The sequence below is a fragment of the Rhineura floridana genome, chromosome 2 (genome assembly GCF_030035675.1).
Source record: "Rhineura floridana isolate rRhiFlo1 chromosome 2, rRhiFlo1.hap2, whole genome shotgun sequence".
NCBI lineage: Eukaryota > Metazoa > Chordata > Lepidosauria > Squamata > Rhineuridae > Rhineura > Rhineura floridana.
Window position 1 is genome coordinate 225,165,734 of NC_084481.1, and position 18,452 is coordinate 225,184,185.

Here is an 18,452-nt window from a genome sequence, read left to right on the forward strand (position 1 = left end):
ACCTGTTCCTTTAGGGAGAGTGTAACCCCATCCAGGACAGGATATGTATCCACCATCTGATTGGAAAAACCATCCACCAACAGCATCTCAGTCTTATCAGGATTGAGACTCAGTTTGTTAGTTCTCATCCAGTCCATTGTTGCGTCCAGGCAACGGTTCAGCACATTGACCGCCTCACCTGAGGAAGATGAAAAGGAGAAGTAGAGCTGCATGTCATCAGCGTACTGGTGACAATGCACTCCAAAACTCCTGATGACCGCACCCAACGGCTTCATATAGATGTTAAAAAGCATGGGAGACAAAACCGAACCCTGCGGGACCCCACATTGGAGTACCCACAGTGTCGAGCAATGTTCCCCAAGCACTATCTTCTGGAGACGGCCCGCCAAGTAGGAGCGGAACCACTGCCACGCAGTGCCTCCAACTCCCAACTCCGCAAGCCTCTCCAGAAGGATACCATGGTCGATGGTATCAAAAGCCGCTGAGAGATCAAGGAGAATCAACAGAGTTACACTCCCTCTGTCTCTCTCCTGACATAGATCATCAAACAGAGCGACCAAGGCCGTCTCAGTGCCGAAACCGGGCCTGAAACCCGATTGAAATGGATCTAGATAATTGGTTTCATCCAATAGCGCCTGGAGCTGGTCAGCAACCACTCGTTCCAAGATCTTGCCGAGATATGGAACATTTGCCACTGGTCTGTAGCTGCTGAAATCCTCTGGGTCCAGGGAAGGCTTTTTCAGGAGTGGTCTCACTGCTGCCTCCTTCAGACAGCCAGGGACCACTCCCTCTCGCAAGGAGGCATTTATCACTTCCCTGGCCCAGCCAACTGTTCCCTCCTTGCCAGTTTTTATTAGCCAAGAGGGGCAAGGATCTAGTACCGAAGTGGTTGCACGTACCTGTCCAAGCACCTTGTCCACGTCCTCGAACTGAACCGACTGAAACTCATCCAACAAAACATGATAAGACTGTGCACCAGACACCTCACTAGGGTTAACTGCTATAAAATGAGAGTCTAGGTCCCGACGAATGCGTAAGATCTTATGCTGGAAGTGCTCAGCAAACTCATTGCAGCGGGCCACCGAAGTATCTACAGTGTCCTGAAGGCCTAGATGGAGTAGCCCTCGGACAACTCTAAAAAGCTCCGCTGGGCGGGAGAGAGATGCCTTAATAGTGGCGGCGAAATATTGTTTTTTCGCCGCCCTCACCGCTCCTATATACTGCTTGGTGAAAGCACAAACCAGCGTATAGTTGCATTCATCAGGAGTTCGTCTCCATCTCCGCTCAAGCCGCCTCCTATCTTGCTTCATCGCCCTCAACTCTGGAGTATACCAAGGAGCTGAATGAGCTCTGCAAAGGAGAGGGCGCGCAGGAGCGATCGTGTTGACAGCCCGGGCCATCTCCGCATTCCACAGATTAACCAGGGCTTCAACAGGAGCGCCGGTCCTATCAGCCGGAAAATCCCCCAGAGCCCTTTGAAAACCTTCAGGATTCATTAGTCTCCGGGGGCGGACCAATTTAATAGGTCCCCCACCCTTGCAGAGGGAAAAGGTCGCTGAAAGTCTAAACTTCAGCAAGCAGTGATCTGTCCATGACAACAGGAGAGATGTAAAACTCCCCACATCCAGATCACTATCCCCATGTCCAGTAACAAAAATAAGGTCGAGTGTATGCCCCGATATATGTGTTGGGCCACTAACATATTGGGACAGCCCCATGGTTGTCATGGAGTCCATGAAGTCCTGAGCCGCCCCAGACAAAGTAGCCTCGGCATGAATGTTGACATCCCCCAGTACTAATAGTCTAGGGGATCTCAACAATACCTCCGAGACCACTTCCATCAACTCAGTTAAGGAAGCCACTGGGCAGCAAGGTGGGCGGTACACCAAAAGGATTCCTAGTCTGTCCCTCTGGCCCAACACAAGGTGCAAACATTCCAGACCAGTAGTTGTATGGACATGGTGCTTGGTGAGTGAGATGGAACTCTTATAGACCACAGCAACCCCACCTCCCCGACCCTCAGATCTACCATGATGCTGAACCAAATACCCCAGTGGGCAGATCCGGGAGAGACTAACTCCTCCCTGTTCGCCCACCCAGGTCTCGGTTATGCATGCCAGATAGGCTGCCTCGTCCATAATCAAATCATGGACGAGGGGTTTTTTATTATGAACCGATCTGGCATTAAAAAGCAGCAGCTGGAGATCTGAGAGTTGGCTGAGAGGACAACCAACAACCCTGTGGGTATGAGAAGGACCGGAACAAGGCACAGCCACAACATGTCTGACCCGCGTTCCCCTTACCTGGCACGTCCTTCTCATAACACCATACCTCCCTCTGCCCGTCACTACGGCAATTGGGGCCCCCTCATGTCTTCCCGCTAGATGGAAAGATCTCTTCCCCAGGCACATTATAAACTATAAATACAAAAAGAAAAATACAAAAAACTCAAATACATAAAATACACACTCACTCACAACATGCATTCATATAAGCACCCAGAAATAAAGCAGCAAGAGCAGCAACCTCTCCTTCCCTTGGGCGATGGTCTCTTCCTCCTGCAGGCACTGGGTCTCCCAGGCCACCTCAGCCAGCCGGCTTATGTATCCCTCCAGAGAGGGACAGGTGGTAAGAATCAGTCCTGGCTGGCTGGGTACCTGGGGCCTGGTCCTGCCAGGCAGAAGTCCCTCAGGGAAGGGTGGTGGAGGTGGTGGTCCCGCAGCAGCAGCAGCAGCAGCAGCAGCAGCAGCAGCAGCAGCAGCAGCAGCCGCCGCCGCAGCAGCAGCCGCAGCCGCCGCCGCCGCCTCTCCTTCCCTTGGGCGATGGTCTCTTCCTCCTGCAAGCACTGGGTCTATGTGCTTAGTTAATCTAGCTTTAATAATACTTTCTACCAGTTTTCCAGGGACAGAAGTTAAGCTAACTGGCCTGTAATTTCCGGGATCCCCTCTGGATCCCTTTTTGAAGATTGGCATTACATTTGCCACTTTCCAGTCCTCAGGCACGGAGGAGGACCCAAGGGACAAGTTACATATTTTAGTTAGCAGATCAGCAATTTCACCTTTCAGTTCTTTGAGAACTCTCGGGTGGATGCCATCCGGGCCCGGTGATTTGTCAGTTTTTATATTGTCCATTAAGCTTAGAACTTCCTCTCTTGTTACCACTATTTGTCTCAGTTCCTCAGAATCCCTTCCTGCAAATGTTAGTTCAGGTTCAGGGATCTGCCCTATATCTTCCACTGTGAAGACAGATGCAAAGAATTCATTTAGCTTCTCTGCAATCTCCTTATCGTTCTTTAGTACACCTTTGACTCCCTTATCATCCAAGGGTCCAATTGTCTCCCTAGATGGTCTCCTGCTTTGAATGTATTTATAGAATTTTTTGTTGTTGGTTTTTATGTTCTTAGCAATGTGCTCCTCAAATTCTTTTTTAGCATCCCTTATTGTCTTCTTGCATTTCTTTTGCCTCAGGCAAAAGCTCTCAGGGCAGTGTACAACAAGGTAAAAACAGATTAAAATACATGTGGGTATGAGTACAATACAATAAAAAACATTTTTAAAAACAAAAAATAAAATTAAAATAAATGAAAATTAAATTTAAATTTAAAATTTAAAATGCCTGGGCAAAGAGGTAGGTCTTTACCTGGCGCCGAAAAGATAACAAAGAAGGTGCCAGGCGTATCTCTGCCTGTGCCAAGACTAGCAAAAATGTGTGCACTTATAAGTAATTTGTGGATATAATAGCAAGCAGCTGAAAGTCTTGATTTATTTTGCTTCTGTTTTCTTATTTGACATACTTTTGACTCATTGAGTTTTATGTTATCATCACATCAAGCATATTACACTGATAAGCTTCATGCAGTGTGGGGATTTGGACTTTGGGATTTTTTCACATCTGAGCCAGATATTTCTTCAGAATCTAGCCCAGGCAGATATAATGCTGCTACTAGAAATACAGCTTTTCTTGGTCATGGTAGCCAAATCATGTGACTACACGTTCCCTCAACATATTTGGCTGATGTCCTCTGTTATCTTTTACCAGGGCAAGTCTATCCTGTCCTTTCATGCCTTCAGTGGGGTTTAATTAAATCTGGCCTTTTTCAAAATTGCCATCGACTGCATTTACTTGTTTTTTTTCTTTGCTTACTTTTTAACCATCATTGATTTTTGCCTGTTCCATTTCATTTTTATTTATTTTATTTGAGTGCTTTCTTGAATATATATGTATTGTATTCTTGTGCCTTACGGTTCTTATTGTAAATGGCCTTGAAGCTATTTTTTCAGCAAGCAGTTTATATATTTAAAATAAATATTCTATTGAAAATGACTTGGCAATAAAATGTTCATTTCTAATGGTCCAATGTAGTCTCTTCTTTTTCCTCTCCAGTATCCTTTGATACATGGCCTGATTCTTGTCATCTGCTGGTGTTCTCTGGTTTGCTTTAGCCGAATATACATGGGAATGCATTCAATTCTGGTAAGATAATGTTACAAGATATATATTTTTCAAAAAACCACTTTCATGCAAGTAGTGTTTGTCTTATCCCGCTGCATTAGAACGAACATGAGCTGAGGTATGAGTCTCATGTGCAGTTCCAGTGACCAAATTTGGTATTTATTGGAAGATCTAATTATAGTTCCAAGTTCCATTGAAATACAGTTACATCTATCTTTAGTATTATAGAAACAAAACATTTCCCAAATGTCCTACTTAAAATAGGGATCAACCTCTTAAGGACTTTGATTAAGTCAAAGCCTAGGTGTGTAATGGTAACATTGACATTCAGATTTGCTAGCAGGCCACTTTAAGGAGCGTGAGCCCTTGGCCTGCTGCCCCTGCTTGCTTAGAGTATTGCTCCAGCACAGCTAGTTGCTAACCTGGGCTTTTATCAGTGGGCTAGTTCAGATAGAATGCTAAACCATGAAATAGTGTTATGTTACCCTGCTCTAAATCACGATTGCTAAAATGGCTTCCAGATTGAGCATGATAGTCCTACCTTCGGACTTACACTCTAAAAGACATTACTCAAAAGGGATTGAGAGTGAGGAGGAAATAAGCAAACTTGTGTACCATTTCTTAGTTGTAAGTTCTTCTAATGACCCACTGAGGTTAAAGAAGAAGAGGAGCCAAAAGTTGCTGGTCTCTCAGCTGTGCTGTGCAATATCTCTTCTCTCCCCATCCACAACCTGGTAGCTTGATGTAATGGCTGCTGCCACATAATGGCTGACCTGGTAGGGTGGCCATGTGTACTAATTTGCCGAAGAGACTCCTCTGTTTGAAGGCCTGTCAGGTTTAAAGATAAACAGCCATAAAAAGGGAGAGCAGGGGTCAAGAAGTTGACCATCATCAGTTACCAACTGGATAGCAGACTGAGCAGACTTACAGGTCACCTGGTCACAGTTTTCCCCACTATCATAAGAAGACGATGCTGGATCAGGCCAGTGGCCCATCAAGTCCAGCATCCTGTTCTCACAGTGGCCAACCAGTTGCCCATGGGAAACCCACAAGGACCTGAGCACAAGTTCTTTCTCCCCTTCTGTGGTTTCCAGCAACTGGTATTTAGATGCATACCATCTTCACCCATAGAAGCAGAGCATAGGCATCATGGCTAGTAGCCACTGATAACATTTTTCTCCATGAATCTGTCTAATCCTCTTTTATCATGAGATGTATTGCATTTCTAAATGATAGTAAACTCTTCTCAGTTTGTATCTCTACATATAAATTAGCATATGCAAATTGCTGTCCTCATGTTCTGTCTTTTTGGTGATTAGTGGTCACCCTACATGATGGAGAACTGATTAGTGGAAGTTTTTTATTTTCTCCTGGTTTAGTTTTGCATCTGAAAAGCCATACCGTATATTCCGGCGTATAAGACGACTTTTTAACCCCGGAAAATCTTCTCCAAAGTCGGGGGTCGTCTTATACGCCGGGTGCTGAAAAATAGCTGCCGAGCCAGAGGCCAGGCCGGGATGACGCAGGCGGGAGGACGGACGGCGGGGCTGAATCAGAGGGGCCGGGGGGAGGGTCAGCGAGCGGCGTGGAACATTTCCGAGACACAACAAAGCTGCAGTAGCGGCCAATGGTCACGGCTTAGAGGGGAAGGGGCGCCTCCATCTCCTCCCTGCATATACCCGAAGGCTGCCCCGAGGGAGCCGGCCGCTTGGCTCCCTACTGCCCCCGGCTTGCCGAGCGGCAGGGAAGAAGTTGCTGGAGCTCCTTGTTCGGGCCGCCGCTGAGCGAGCGCAGCTGCGTCAGGCCCGGCATGTGGGGGCTGGAGCTCGGGGGCGGGCGAGATGGCTGGAGGTCGCTGCTGGATCCAAGGAAGCCCTTCTGCGCCCAAGTCTGCTTGGCCCCGGGGAGGAGGGCAGGTGCTGGGCGAAGGGCGTGATCCAGCGGCCGCAGGGAGGGCCCGACTTAGGGTCCCCGGTGAGCCTCCTGGCAAAGCGGCAGGGGGTATTGGAGCCCCGATCTCCTGGGTCCTCTTGACGGGGCTACGCGGAGGGCAGGCGGCGGAGGCGCTGCGTTTCAGGCGCCATTGCAGCGCCACCGCCGTGTGGGAAGCCGCAGAAGAGACCCTCCCTCATCCCTCCCCCCCCCGCAAAAAAAATCAATTAAACCGGGCGCCGGAGAAAGAAAGGGGAATATATATATTATATATCCATTTGACTTCCTGCCAAACGTGAGTGTAAGGAACTAGAGCTCTCTCCTCCTTGCAGCAAGTCTCTCTCTCCCCCCCCCCCACTTTCCTTCCTTCAGCGTCCCCCTCCTGTCCAATCCTTCCTTCTTCCAACGCCGTTTTGGGTTCAGGAAAAGATTAGCCAAAGCAGGCCAGTCTGGAGCAATTCTGCTTCCTCTGGTGAAACTGACTAGACTTGTTAATTTCAACGGGTCTGCGCCAGGCACGTTTCTTTTAAGCCATTTGGGGTCGGAGAGGGTGAGTGGGGGGTGACCTTCCTTTTCCCCTCCGTCCTTCCCCCTCCCCATCTTCTCTTTCTCTCCTTCATCGGGTGAGCAAAATATTAAGTTGGATCGGTCTCTTTTCTTTCCTTTAACGGGAAAATGCTTATGGGGGTTATCCAACAATTCAAGTTACTTTTAGAGTAGACTTGAGCCCATCGGTTTCAAATGGGGTGTGTGAATGTTTGTCTCTTCTGAGCCTGACTGGGGCGGCGCTCGTGACCCCGCTTACCTGGGAGTAAGCCCCGTGAAAGTCAAGAGGACTTACTTCCGAGTAGGCATGGCTGGGGTGACGCGGTCTCCCTCGAATTAGAGTTGGGAAATGTGTGATCGGCTGCGGGCTGGCCTCCAGGAAAGTTCTACTCCAGAGGAGACCCACTGAAACTAACGGAGCCCGGCCGTGCCTGTTGATTTCAGCAGGCCTACTTTGTGGCCAAGGTTGGGTCCAGTCCTGCTTTTGATTGCATGGAGCGCTTAGGCGTTTTTTCCCCAAGGAAATTCATGCTCGAAAGAGTTTGCGCCGCCCAGTTCTGCTGCATCGTTACTCTAAAGTAAGCCCCCCGGGGGCTTCTTCACTCCCAAGCAAAGCCCGGCGGGAATCGCCTTTATTCGGAAGTAAAGAAGCCCCCCCCCTCGCCTGCCAAGGTGAACTTTTCGCATCGACTCATCCCGTTAGCAGCCCAGCCCTCTGCACGTTTACTCGGAGGTAAGGGGGATCCCCCACCCCAGACGCTTAGGATTTTGCAGCCTACTTGGAAGGAAGCCCCGCTATGTTCAAGGGCGGTTACTTCCAAGTAAAGGTGTGTGGGATCGTGGCCGTGAAGCTCTGGGCAAGCTGCTTTTAATAGCTAAACTTACTTTGAGGCCGGGTGTGTTCCTTGAGCTGTGCATTCCCCGCCCCCGACTACGGTAATTTTTATAAGGAGATTTGGGGGGGCAGTGTAAATTCACAGCCCCCCCTTCCCCACGGATCTGATTCATTGCTGCAGAAACAACACTGGTGTTCATTTTCTTCTTGGAAAATTAGAGTAATGATCATTCCCTTCCCTCCTTTTTGATGCTGTTTCTCAGAAATCCTATTCTATAGAGGGTGGGGGCCCTTTCCAGGTCTTCTCCCCTCCCCTCAAATCTATAAGCCCCCCCTTTTGTTTTCTCTTCCTTTTAAAAAAATCTTTTAAAAATATATATGAAAAAGATTGTGGTTGGATAAAGTTTTTTTTTAACTTAGGGGTTTTTTGGGGGGAGAACCCCGACCTCCCCCCTTCTTCCCAGCTTGTGTTGTTTCTCTGGGATGGGGAAGCAGATTTTTGTTAAAGGCCTTTGGTGTTTTGAGAAATGGAAGAGTTCTTTGCAGCTGACTACAAATGTTTAGCCAAAAAAAGGGGGAGATAGGAGGTATTATGTATGTTTTTCTCCCTCCGCCCCCTGAATGTCCAACACTGTTGCTAGCTGGGGAGGGGTCATCTCTCTGGTTTTTGCTGGTGATTGGGCCATTGTGGTTGGGACAATGTTCTGTTTGTTTAGCCCTGTTCAGCTAAGATTGTGGATGGTGTCCCCACCGCCCATCAGTGCCTGAAAGCCATGTTTGTGCATGATAGCTCTTTTCTATTATTATTTTTATTGGGAGATGCTTCTGCTTGCCTTCCCAAAATATGTTGCATCCCCGTGGAATATTTTAAGTCCACCTTCCCCCAAGTGTGCATTCTCCCTGGCTCAATTTCTTCTTTCCTTCCCCCTCTCTGTTAGATCCAGGAAGTGCCCGTCTCCTCTTGAGGCCTACACCAAATCTTTGCCACCCACTATAGATACATTTTTTTGCAAATTGAATGCACTGCAGCTCCCCGAAATAAGTTAGCAATTCTTATTCTGTTCCCTGTGTGTGTGTTTTGGGCTTGGTTATTTATTTTTGTCTCCCCCCCCCTTGTTTGTGAAAAGAGAATTGTTGCAGCTAGGTCTGTCCAAGCTAACTTGATCGCTAAGACCTTGGAAGGCAGCAGGGGAAGCTGAATCTGTGTGTGTTTAAATGCAGGGCATGTGGGCAAAGTCATGGCAATTCTGTATGCTTTTTCTTAAGCTAAGCTGTTTGAATTTGCAGTGTGGTGGTTCTGTTAGAATCGGCCTGGAAATGGAAATGTTTGGGGCACAGCACCCTCTGCCAACCCAGGGCCCTCTAGATGTTTTGCACAACCACTCCCAGCCAGCACAGTTGGGAGTTGTAGTCCGAAACATCTGGTGGGCACCAGGGCAGGGGAGGCTGCGATGCAGGCTAAAAAGAAGCAATGGCAATCATAGGGACTAGTGTTTTGTGCAGTAGACTATTCCAAAGTTAAAAGGTGCCAGCACAGGCTGATGTCATAATCTCATTTTTAGGGTGTGGAGCTTAAAAACACCCAACTCATCCCTGGCACTTGTTTCACTCTGTACCACCCTGTCCCCTAGCTAGGTTTTGTTTCATTTTATGTGGCGCGGTGTAGCGGTTAGGATGTATGCCGAGTTTTATTTTATGCTAGTGGGGTATAGTGGTTAGAGAATTGGATTAAGACCTGGAAGGCTGGGGTTCAAATCCCCTGCTTTGTATACAACAACCAGCCAATCGCCAGTAAGGTACATCGCTTGCATGTCATAAGCAGGGGTAGTCTTATACGGCGAGTATATCGCAAACTCTATATTTTAACTGGAAAAGTTGGGGGTCGTCTTATACGCCCAGTCGTCTTATACGCCGGAATATACGGTAGTATCACATTGACTTTTTAACATTATATTAGGCCTAAGTGCTAGTGAACCAGTCTACTGAATATTCCTGATGAGTTTGAACAGTCCAAAAAGCTGCAGAGAATGTCCATTTATTAAAATTAATTGCTTGCTCTGCCACCTTTTTACATCAATTCCAGCACTTTACATTTTTCACTTTGATAATATTCTCTGATAGGATGATTACAATTTTCCTAATATATAGCTCTTACCTCTCTAGCTGAGATTAGTATTATATGTCACTAGTCTAGCCTTAATTTCTTATACCACCCTTTAGAGAATTAAAGGAAAAGAATAAAGAAATACTGTATTATGGGTGTAAAAAGATGTCCATTAATTCTGTTGTAAAATGTCCCTGGTCACATCCCTTCTACCAACATGAAGAATTTCTCTGATACTCTGATTAGCTGATTTAGTATAAGATACCATTGTTGAAAACATTATTTAATGTATACATGTAGAAAGTTAATACTATGCTGACTATTTTTATAATTTGTTTAAAATTATGTGACATACACAGATTTAGTTTTCTATATATGTGTTCTTACCTATGTAGGAAAGTGTGCAGAAAACAAACTATTAAGTTGCTTTCCTCATTCTGTTTTTGTTTTGTCAGGAGACCAGAATTGTTGGGCACATTTTTTCTCCTCCTCTTCACTACTGCCTGTATAAATAGAAATGAATCTATTAAATAAATAAGGTCATAAACTTTGCTTTCAGATCAAATAGTAGAGCTAGTAAAATAATGAAACTGATTATAACTTTGCCCTCTTTCATTAGGAGAGAGGGAACATAGCTCAGTGGTAAACATATGCAGAAGGTCTAAGGTCCAATCTCTGGTGTCTCAAGTTAAAATGATCTCAATTAGCAGCTGATAGGAAAGATGTGATGGAGAAGTGCTGCCTGTTAGAGTAGACAACACTGGGATAGATAGACAATACTCTCAGTTGTGACTAGGACAGGGAAGCTGCAAAGGAGGGCAGACAAAGGGTACATGCTGGGATTTGAAAACACGTATTACAGAATATGGCTGCCAAAACAAAGGTCTGTAGTGTTAAGCAGAAGCGTGCAAGCAATAGAGCAGGATTGGGAAGAGAAAACATATGTGGAGTTGGGAAACACTGAAGGTAGTAATGAACAAGAACAGGCAGACACAGTACCAATAAAACAAGAAGAAACAGGCAGCAGTAGTGAATCGAGTTCTAACTCTGAGAGAGAAACAGAGGAATCGCCTGACACAGACACAGACACTAAGGCAGAAATACAACCACGCAGATCAGATAGAACAACAAAAGGTATTCCACCTGTTAGATTTAAAATAAATTCCATTAAACATATAGACTTCAGTGACTGGAAAAAGTGGGATGATGGAAATCATGAAGAGTAATGAAATATAATGACAATAATGCTGAGATTGCAATGGAGTAACTGTCTTACAAATGAAAGTGATGTAAACTGAAATAAAGGGAAATGTATCAGAAGTATAAAACCAAATGATGTAAATGTAATGACATGTAAAATGTAACACATGTAAATGGAAGAGAAATGTAACTGGCTGAATGTGGAAATTTAAGGTGGGGGATTGTTGGCTATTAAACCGAGAAAGCAGAGGTTAAATTTCCACAAGTGAGCTACGTGACTTAGAAGCGAAAGTTGGCAGAGCTTGAGCCATCTTCAAGGACACGTTGCTAAGCAACCTAGGCTCGGGCAGCTGGCCTTATCTATATAGAGGGCCAGCAGACACGTGTGAGTGTGGGGGTCGAGGAGTTTGTACAGAGAGAGCTGTGATATATTGTCAGTAAAGTAACTCTTAAAACTTATTGCTTGTCCGGCTCATTGCTGCAACTGGCATCTAGCCTGTCACTATACTGTTCTGCATCCTGGGCATCTGCTTGCGCCAGATACAACATCCAACACTTTCTGGGACCTGTCTGCCAGGTAGGCCAAATCTACTGTGAAATGGTGCCTCCCAATCCAGTCCCTGCTACATGATCCAGAAAGATACCATGGTTGATGGTATCAAAAGCCGCCGAGAGGTCCAGCAGCACCAACAGGGATGCACTCCCCTGTCTGATGCCCAGCGTAGGTCATCAAGCAGGGTGACCAAGGCAGTCTCTGTCCCATGACCAGGCCTGAAGCCTGACTGGAAAGGGTAACTCTCCTGTAACTCTCTGTGTTTATTTAATTGGTAACAGTATAGATTTATTTATGTTCCTCCAGCACAAAAAAATGTTGATCACTTTTCTGATCCTGCCCATGGCAAAAATTCTTCTTGGGCAATCACATTATTTATTCTTTTTGTAAATCAGTTCAAGGATGTGCATTAATCCAAAGCACAGTATATTTTAAAGCCAATGAAAATACACCCTCAAAATTGTTTCACTGAATTAAAGGTAAAGGTGTCCCCGCACTTGTAGTGCGAGTCGTTTCAGACTCTTAGGGTGACGTCTTGCGACGTTTACTAGGCAGACCATATATATGGGGTGGGATTGCCAGTTCCTTCCGCGGCCTTGCTTTACCCCCCAGCATATGCCGGGTACTCATTTTACTGACCACGGATGGATGGAAGGCTGAGTGGACCTCGACCCCTTTTACAGGAGATTCGACTTCCTCCTTCCGTTGGAATTGAACTCCGGCCGTGAGCAGAGCTTTCGGCTGCGTTACCGCCGCTTACCACTCTGTGCCACGGAGGGTCTTTTCACTGACTTAATCAGGCGAGCTGCCGCATTCTGTACCAGTTGCAGCTTCCGGACCGTTTTCAAGGGTAACCCCACGTAGACCACATTACAGTAGTCTAGGCGAGAGGAGACCAGGGCATGTACCACCATGGGAGCAGATGGTTTGGAAGGTAGGGGCACAGCCTTCGTATTAGATGGAGATGATACAACGCCGCCCGGCTCACAGCCGAGACCCGAGCCTCCATGGACAGCTGGGAGTCAAGAATGACCCCCAGGCTGCAGACTTAGTCTTTCAGGGGCAATTGTACCCCATTAAGCACCAAGTTAACATCCCCCAACCTTCTCTTGTCTCCCACGAACAGTACCTCGGTTTTGTCAGGGTTCAGCTTCAGCTTATTCCTTCCCATCCAGCCACTCACCGACTCCAGGCACTTGGACAGGGTTTCCACAGCCAACCCCAATGAAGACTTAAACGAGAGATAGACCTGCGTGTCATCCGCATACTGATGGCATTGCAGCCCACATCTCCTGATGATAGCTCCCAGCGGCTTTACGTAGATGTTAAATAGCATTGGGGAGAGGATGGAACCCTGTGGCACCCCACAAATGAGAGGCCATGGGTCTGAAACCTCATCTCCCAGTGCCACCCTCTGGTATGTATCAAAAGAGGAAGGAGCGGAACCACTGCAGTACAGTGCCCCCAGCGTCCAGCCTCTCCAGGCGGTCCAGGAGGATGCCGTGGTCAATGGTATCAAAAGCCGCTGACAGATCCAGGAGGAGGAAGGTGCATTCACCCCTATCCAATGCCCTCCTCATGTCATCCACCAAGGCGACCAAGGCCGTTTCAGTCCCATGTCCAGGCCTGAAGCCGGATTGAAATGGATCAAGCTGTCCATGGAGGCTCAGATTTCGGCAGTGATCTGGGCAGCTTGGTACCAATTACATCTCATATGGAGGCTGCAACCCTACCTCCCTATTCATCAGCTCCCACTGGTGGTACACGCCCTGGTCACCTCTCGATTAGACTACTGCAATGCGCTCTACGTGGGGTTACCCTTGAAAACGGTCCGGAAACTACAACTGGTGCAGAATGCGGCGGCTCGGTTGCTTACAAACAGCCGCCGCCATGATCACATCACGCCAGTATTATTTCACCTACATTGGCTGCCAGTTGTTTTCCGGGCCCAATTCAAGGTGTTGGTATTAACCTTTAAATCCCTATACGGTCTCGGCCCAGTTTATCTGAAGGAGCGCCTCCAGTACCACAAATTAAGCCGCCCAACCAGATCAGCCACACAGGGCCTTCTCTCAGTCCCACCAACGAAAACAGCTAGGTTGGTAGGGACTAGAGAGAGGGCATTTTCAGTGGCGGCCCCCACTCTCTGGAACTCCCTCCCATTTGATCTTCGCCATGCCCCTTCCCTGGATATATTTCGCCGGGCATATATATATATAAAAACTTGGCTTTTTGGACAGGCCTTCAGGAATTCCGGGGAGGGCTAACTTTTTTGGGATATTTTAGTATCTATTGATCGCCCTAACTGATTTCATGCTGCTGTGATTAATGATCGTACTGATTTTATTGTATTTTATCTGTATTGTATTGTAATTTATTGAATTTTAGTTTGTACGTCGCCTAGAGTGGCTTCGGCCAGACAAAAATTAAATTTATTTATTATTAATTTATTTAAGATAATCTGCTCCCTCCAAGTGCGCTTGCAACTGCTTTGCCACCACCTGCTCCACTACCTTGCCCAGAAATGGTCAATCTGAGACTGGGCAAATGTTGTTCAAGACTTGGGGATCCAAGGAGGGCTTCTTTAGAATTGGTTTTATTATTGCCTCCTTGAGGGCTGATGGCATTATTCCCTCTTCCAGGGACATATTTACCACCGCCTTGATCCCCTCGCTCAGTCTATCTTTGCAGCTCATAATGAGCCATGACGGGCAAGGGTCAAGTAAGTAGGTGGTAGAGTTTAAGGTTGAAAGCACCTTGTCCACTTCCTCGGATGGAAGAAGCTGGAACCAGTCCCAACCCGCCGAGATGCCCCTGGCCGACTCTGGCTCACTCACTGTATCCACAGCGCACGGAATAGCACTCTTTATGTGATTTATTTTATCCGCAAGTGCCTTGCCAATTTGTCACAGGAGGCCTTAGACTGTTCCATCGGCTCCAGGGCAACTGGACCGACAAGGCTCTGGACCACTTGGAACAACCTCCTAGGACAGCACCCTGCGGATGCAATAGAGGCAGCATTAAAGCCTTTTTTGCTGCCCCTATCGCCACATGGTAGGCTGCTTTAAAAAGGAATTAGACAATCCATGGGGGAAAAGGCTTCTAATCATGATTGTGGTATACTGCCTCCAGAATTTATTTTATTTATTTTTTATTTAATTTATTTAATTTAATTTATATACCGCCCTAAGCCCGAAGGCTCTCTGGGCGGTGTACAAAAAGATAAAAAACAAGCAATATATAAATACAATAAATACAATAAATCAAGAAAACAAAACAAACAAACAATAAAAGAACCAAACAACATCCAAAAATACAAATAATGATGAAAATACCATTAAAACACACATTAAAATGCCTGGGAGTATAAAAAGGTTTTCACCTGGCGCCGAAAAGATAGTAGCGTCGGCCCCAGGCGCACCTCATCGGAGAGGCTGTTCCACAGTTGGAACCACTTGTTTCTGAATACCAGTTGCTGTGGAGTGGGAGGAGTGCTGCTGGACTCATGTCCTGCTTGTGGTCTTTCCAGGAGCATCTGCTTGGCTATTGTGGCAAATGGGATGCTAGACTAGATAGGCCTTTGGTTTGATCCAGCAGGGCTCTCCTTATGTTCTTAGGTGAATGTTACATTTGGTTCAGAGGCCTGTAGTTGCTATATTAACATATCCGTCTGTAAGAAGTTGCTATATAGCATCTATAACAAAAAATAAGCATATGTATTTTTAAGCTGTCCTTCTGAAGAACCAAAAAAGGCTCTATTTGAAAAAAGCAACATGTTTTCCTTACGTTGTGCCTCTTAAAGACAATACACTTTTGAAGTACAACTTCCTTCTGGTGTAGCACAAGAATCCTTTTTAAGTTGGGTCAGGTTATCTCTCTCGCAAGCTTTTCTTGTCTTGTTCATTTAGAAAGAGGAAAGACTGCAAAACCCTGCACATTGTTTCAGCTAACGTTTTATTCTTTCCTTTTCATTTTGTAGCACAGAGTTGAATCTCTCACAGGAGATACAGACAGTAATGAATGGTGCAGAGGGGTTTCTTCCTTGCTCTTTCAAACTCATGCTTTTGATTTTGAGAAATGCTGTTCTTTTGCATGGGAAATCTGTGGGCTTATCTGCACTCCTCACTTTGCCAATTTTTGTGTATGAAAAGCACATCTCGTCCACCAATCTTTCTCCTCTTTGATCTATCATCAGCATAATTTTAGTACCTGGCAGCTGCTGCCTAGGGCACTCCATTTCTTTTGGAGGAAAGGTTTGGTCCTTCCACTTCCCTGTTCTCCATCTTCCTGAAATAAATACAGCCCCTTCCTCGCCCCCTGCTGGCAGCTATGCACAAAGGGACTTCACACTGCACATTTGCACGGCTTGCATGAATAAAATATAATAAAGGCACTCCAATAATGCAAGCATGAGAAAAAACACATTGGAAGGGCTTGTCTAACAACCTAGATATGGGATTCTGTATTATACCTAGAGAATAGTCCTACTTTGAATTCTCTCATGGTTTACATCAGATATAGTGAACCTTTTTCAGCCCAAGGGGTGCAGTCCCTTCTGGCCAGCCTTTTGAGGGCCACATGCCTGTGGTGAGAGGGCCAGAGGCAAACAAGGGAGGAGCAACAAATGTAAATTTTATCTTTGTACAATTGGCTTGTTTCTACTGCCTTTCTCTCTTCCATTCAGACATGCAAGAGGTGTTACCAAAGTACGAGGACATATTCCAACCAGGCAAAAACACTGGGGCATAAAGCAAGGCCAGGGAGGGGTGTGGTCTGAGGAGAATTCTGAAGGCCAAATAGAGAGGCCCAAAGGCCACCTTATGCTGCTGGGCTGGAGGTTCTCTCCCCCCCCAGGTTTACTTAGACAGTAGATTTTCAGAAATGTGGAAGACTATTGTCCTCTTGTTGCACATGATGCACACGTATTTTGGAGGACAACTTGCATGCTGACCAGTCTTCTGTGTTTGTTAGTAGAAAATGATACCTGCTAACATCCACAGCTTTTCCTCCAGAAAAGCAGCCAGCAGTTCTGTGCTGGAAATGCATGTATGATTTTTTTTTTAAATGATTGTGGTGTCACTGAAGCATTTCTCCCTCCTTCCTTTCTGTATCCATGTTTTGCTATTTTAAAAGACATGCTTGGGAGGGGGGGGAGTTTGAAAAAGCCCCTGTCATATAAAACCACCCTAAGTGTTAAAATAGTATTAATATTTTTTCACTCTTTTTTCCCCCTTTTACAACAGGATGTTCTTGCTGGATTCTTTTATGCTCTTCTCATCTTAGCTGTCTTCCTTCCAGCTGTCGACCTAGTTGACAGCTTCAACTTAACTTGCAAGTATGCACCTCTAATTATCATCAGTCTTCATCTTGCCTTGGGGATTTTCTCCTTTACTCTGGACACCTGGAGCACATCACGAGGGGACACTGCTGAGATCCTGGGCTGTGGTGCTGGAGTTGCATGTGGTTCTCACGTTATCTACATGCTGAATCTGATGCCAGACCCTACACCAGAGATGCTTCCCTTACTGTCTCCCTCCCTCACTGTCACTATCTTTGGAAAAGCCATGTTGCGACTACTGATTGGAGAGGTGCTTCTGTTGCTGACCAGAGTGGGCATGAAGAAGCTCACCATCCCACTGGCCTGTAAAATCTTCCGTATACCTTGTGATGATATTCGACAAGCACGGCAACGTATGGAAGTTGAACTGCCTTATCGCTATCTTACCTATGGAATGGTGGGATTCTCGCTGACTTTCTTGATTCCTTCTCTATTTCACATAATAGGTCTGTCCTGATGCGGTTGCTTTTCCTTAGCATGGGAAGGAAGGTGAACAGTTAACATTTGTGAGAGAAGGCACACCATCTGAGAAATGAAGCAGTGTGAGATAGTACTGCCTCTGCTAAAATAGTACATGGCAAGCAAAGAAGGATCAGATCTTTGATATCGAGTTAAAGACCTAGAGGCGTTAGTTGAGAATATGCCATGTCTAGTCTTACTGTTGTAACAAAATGTAAACTCTGTGTATGTATATGCATATATACATTTGATGCCTCAGACTATAAATGTACCCCTCTCTTTATTTGGATGTGTTAAAACTGGTTATGTTTATAGCTGATCCAAAAGTTCTATTTGTGTTCAGTTTAAGCCATTTCTTACTAAGTTGTTTGTTTCTTTAAACCACAAACTGCTATGGAAGAAAAGGCTTGTTGTCTCTGCATTCGCAAATGTTTTGTGTAGGAAGGAAGCTATTCTAATGGACCAAAATCTTACTGAGATCTGGCTTAGAAAACCTGGTATTTAGGATCCTTTTACATATTCTAAAATGTTTATTTGTTAATACAAACCAGTTATCCAGGTACTGTATTTTTCTTTTGCTTGATAATTGTGCCTTTCTGTTGCTAAATTAAAAAGCACCACATACTGTGATGTATATAAAAAAGCCCATAACTATTCTAAAATTTTACCAAATTAGGCAAATATTTTAAAATGTAATTAGCCACATAACTAATAAAAATAAGAGATTTTATCTTCTGTGTTAAAAGTTTGAAAACTGAATGAGCTGAAATGAATATAGGTGTTCCTGGTTGTAAACTTGATGCTTTATTGCTTTTTATAGGTATTTTTAAGTGCAGCATACGATGTTGGAAGAACATATATTTTTCTGCTGATTGTCTTAATTTATAATACAGGCATGCTATATCCAAAAGCAAGAGAGTACTAAAAGTTACAAATTCAAATCATGCAGATGTTAACTCCAGATTAATTCTTCCACATGCTTTTTCTTCAAACTCATTTCCAATTAATCAGTCATCTTATTGTTGGCTTTGGA

At 45.5% G+C, this 18,452-nt stretch overlaps 1 protein-coding gene across 3 annotated transcripts in view; it reads left to right on the plus strand.

Annotated features, from left to right (window-relative positions):
• SGPP1 (sphingosine-1-phosphate phosphatase 1) overlaps positions 1-18,149 on the plus strand; it is a 43,378-nt gene extending 25,229 nt beyond the window's left edge. For 2 of the 3 annotated variants that reach the window (XM_061612377.1, XM_061612378.1), the window contains 2 exons: positions 4,384-4,473; positions 16,866-18,149. In XM_061612377.1, coding sequence (XP_061468361.1) covers positions 4,384-4,473; positions 16,866-17,417 — 642 coding nt within the window. In that variant the 3' untranslated portion in view covers positions 17,418-18,149. The remainder of the gene's footprint in view (positions 1-4,383; positions 4,474-16,865) is intronic. The other variant, XM_061612380.1, reaches the window with a different exon arrangement.
• Positions 18,150-18,452: the final 303 nt, after the last annotated feature.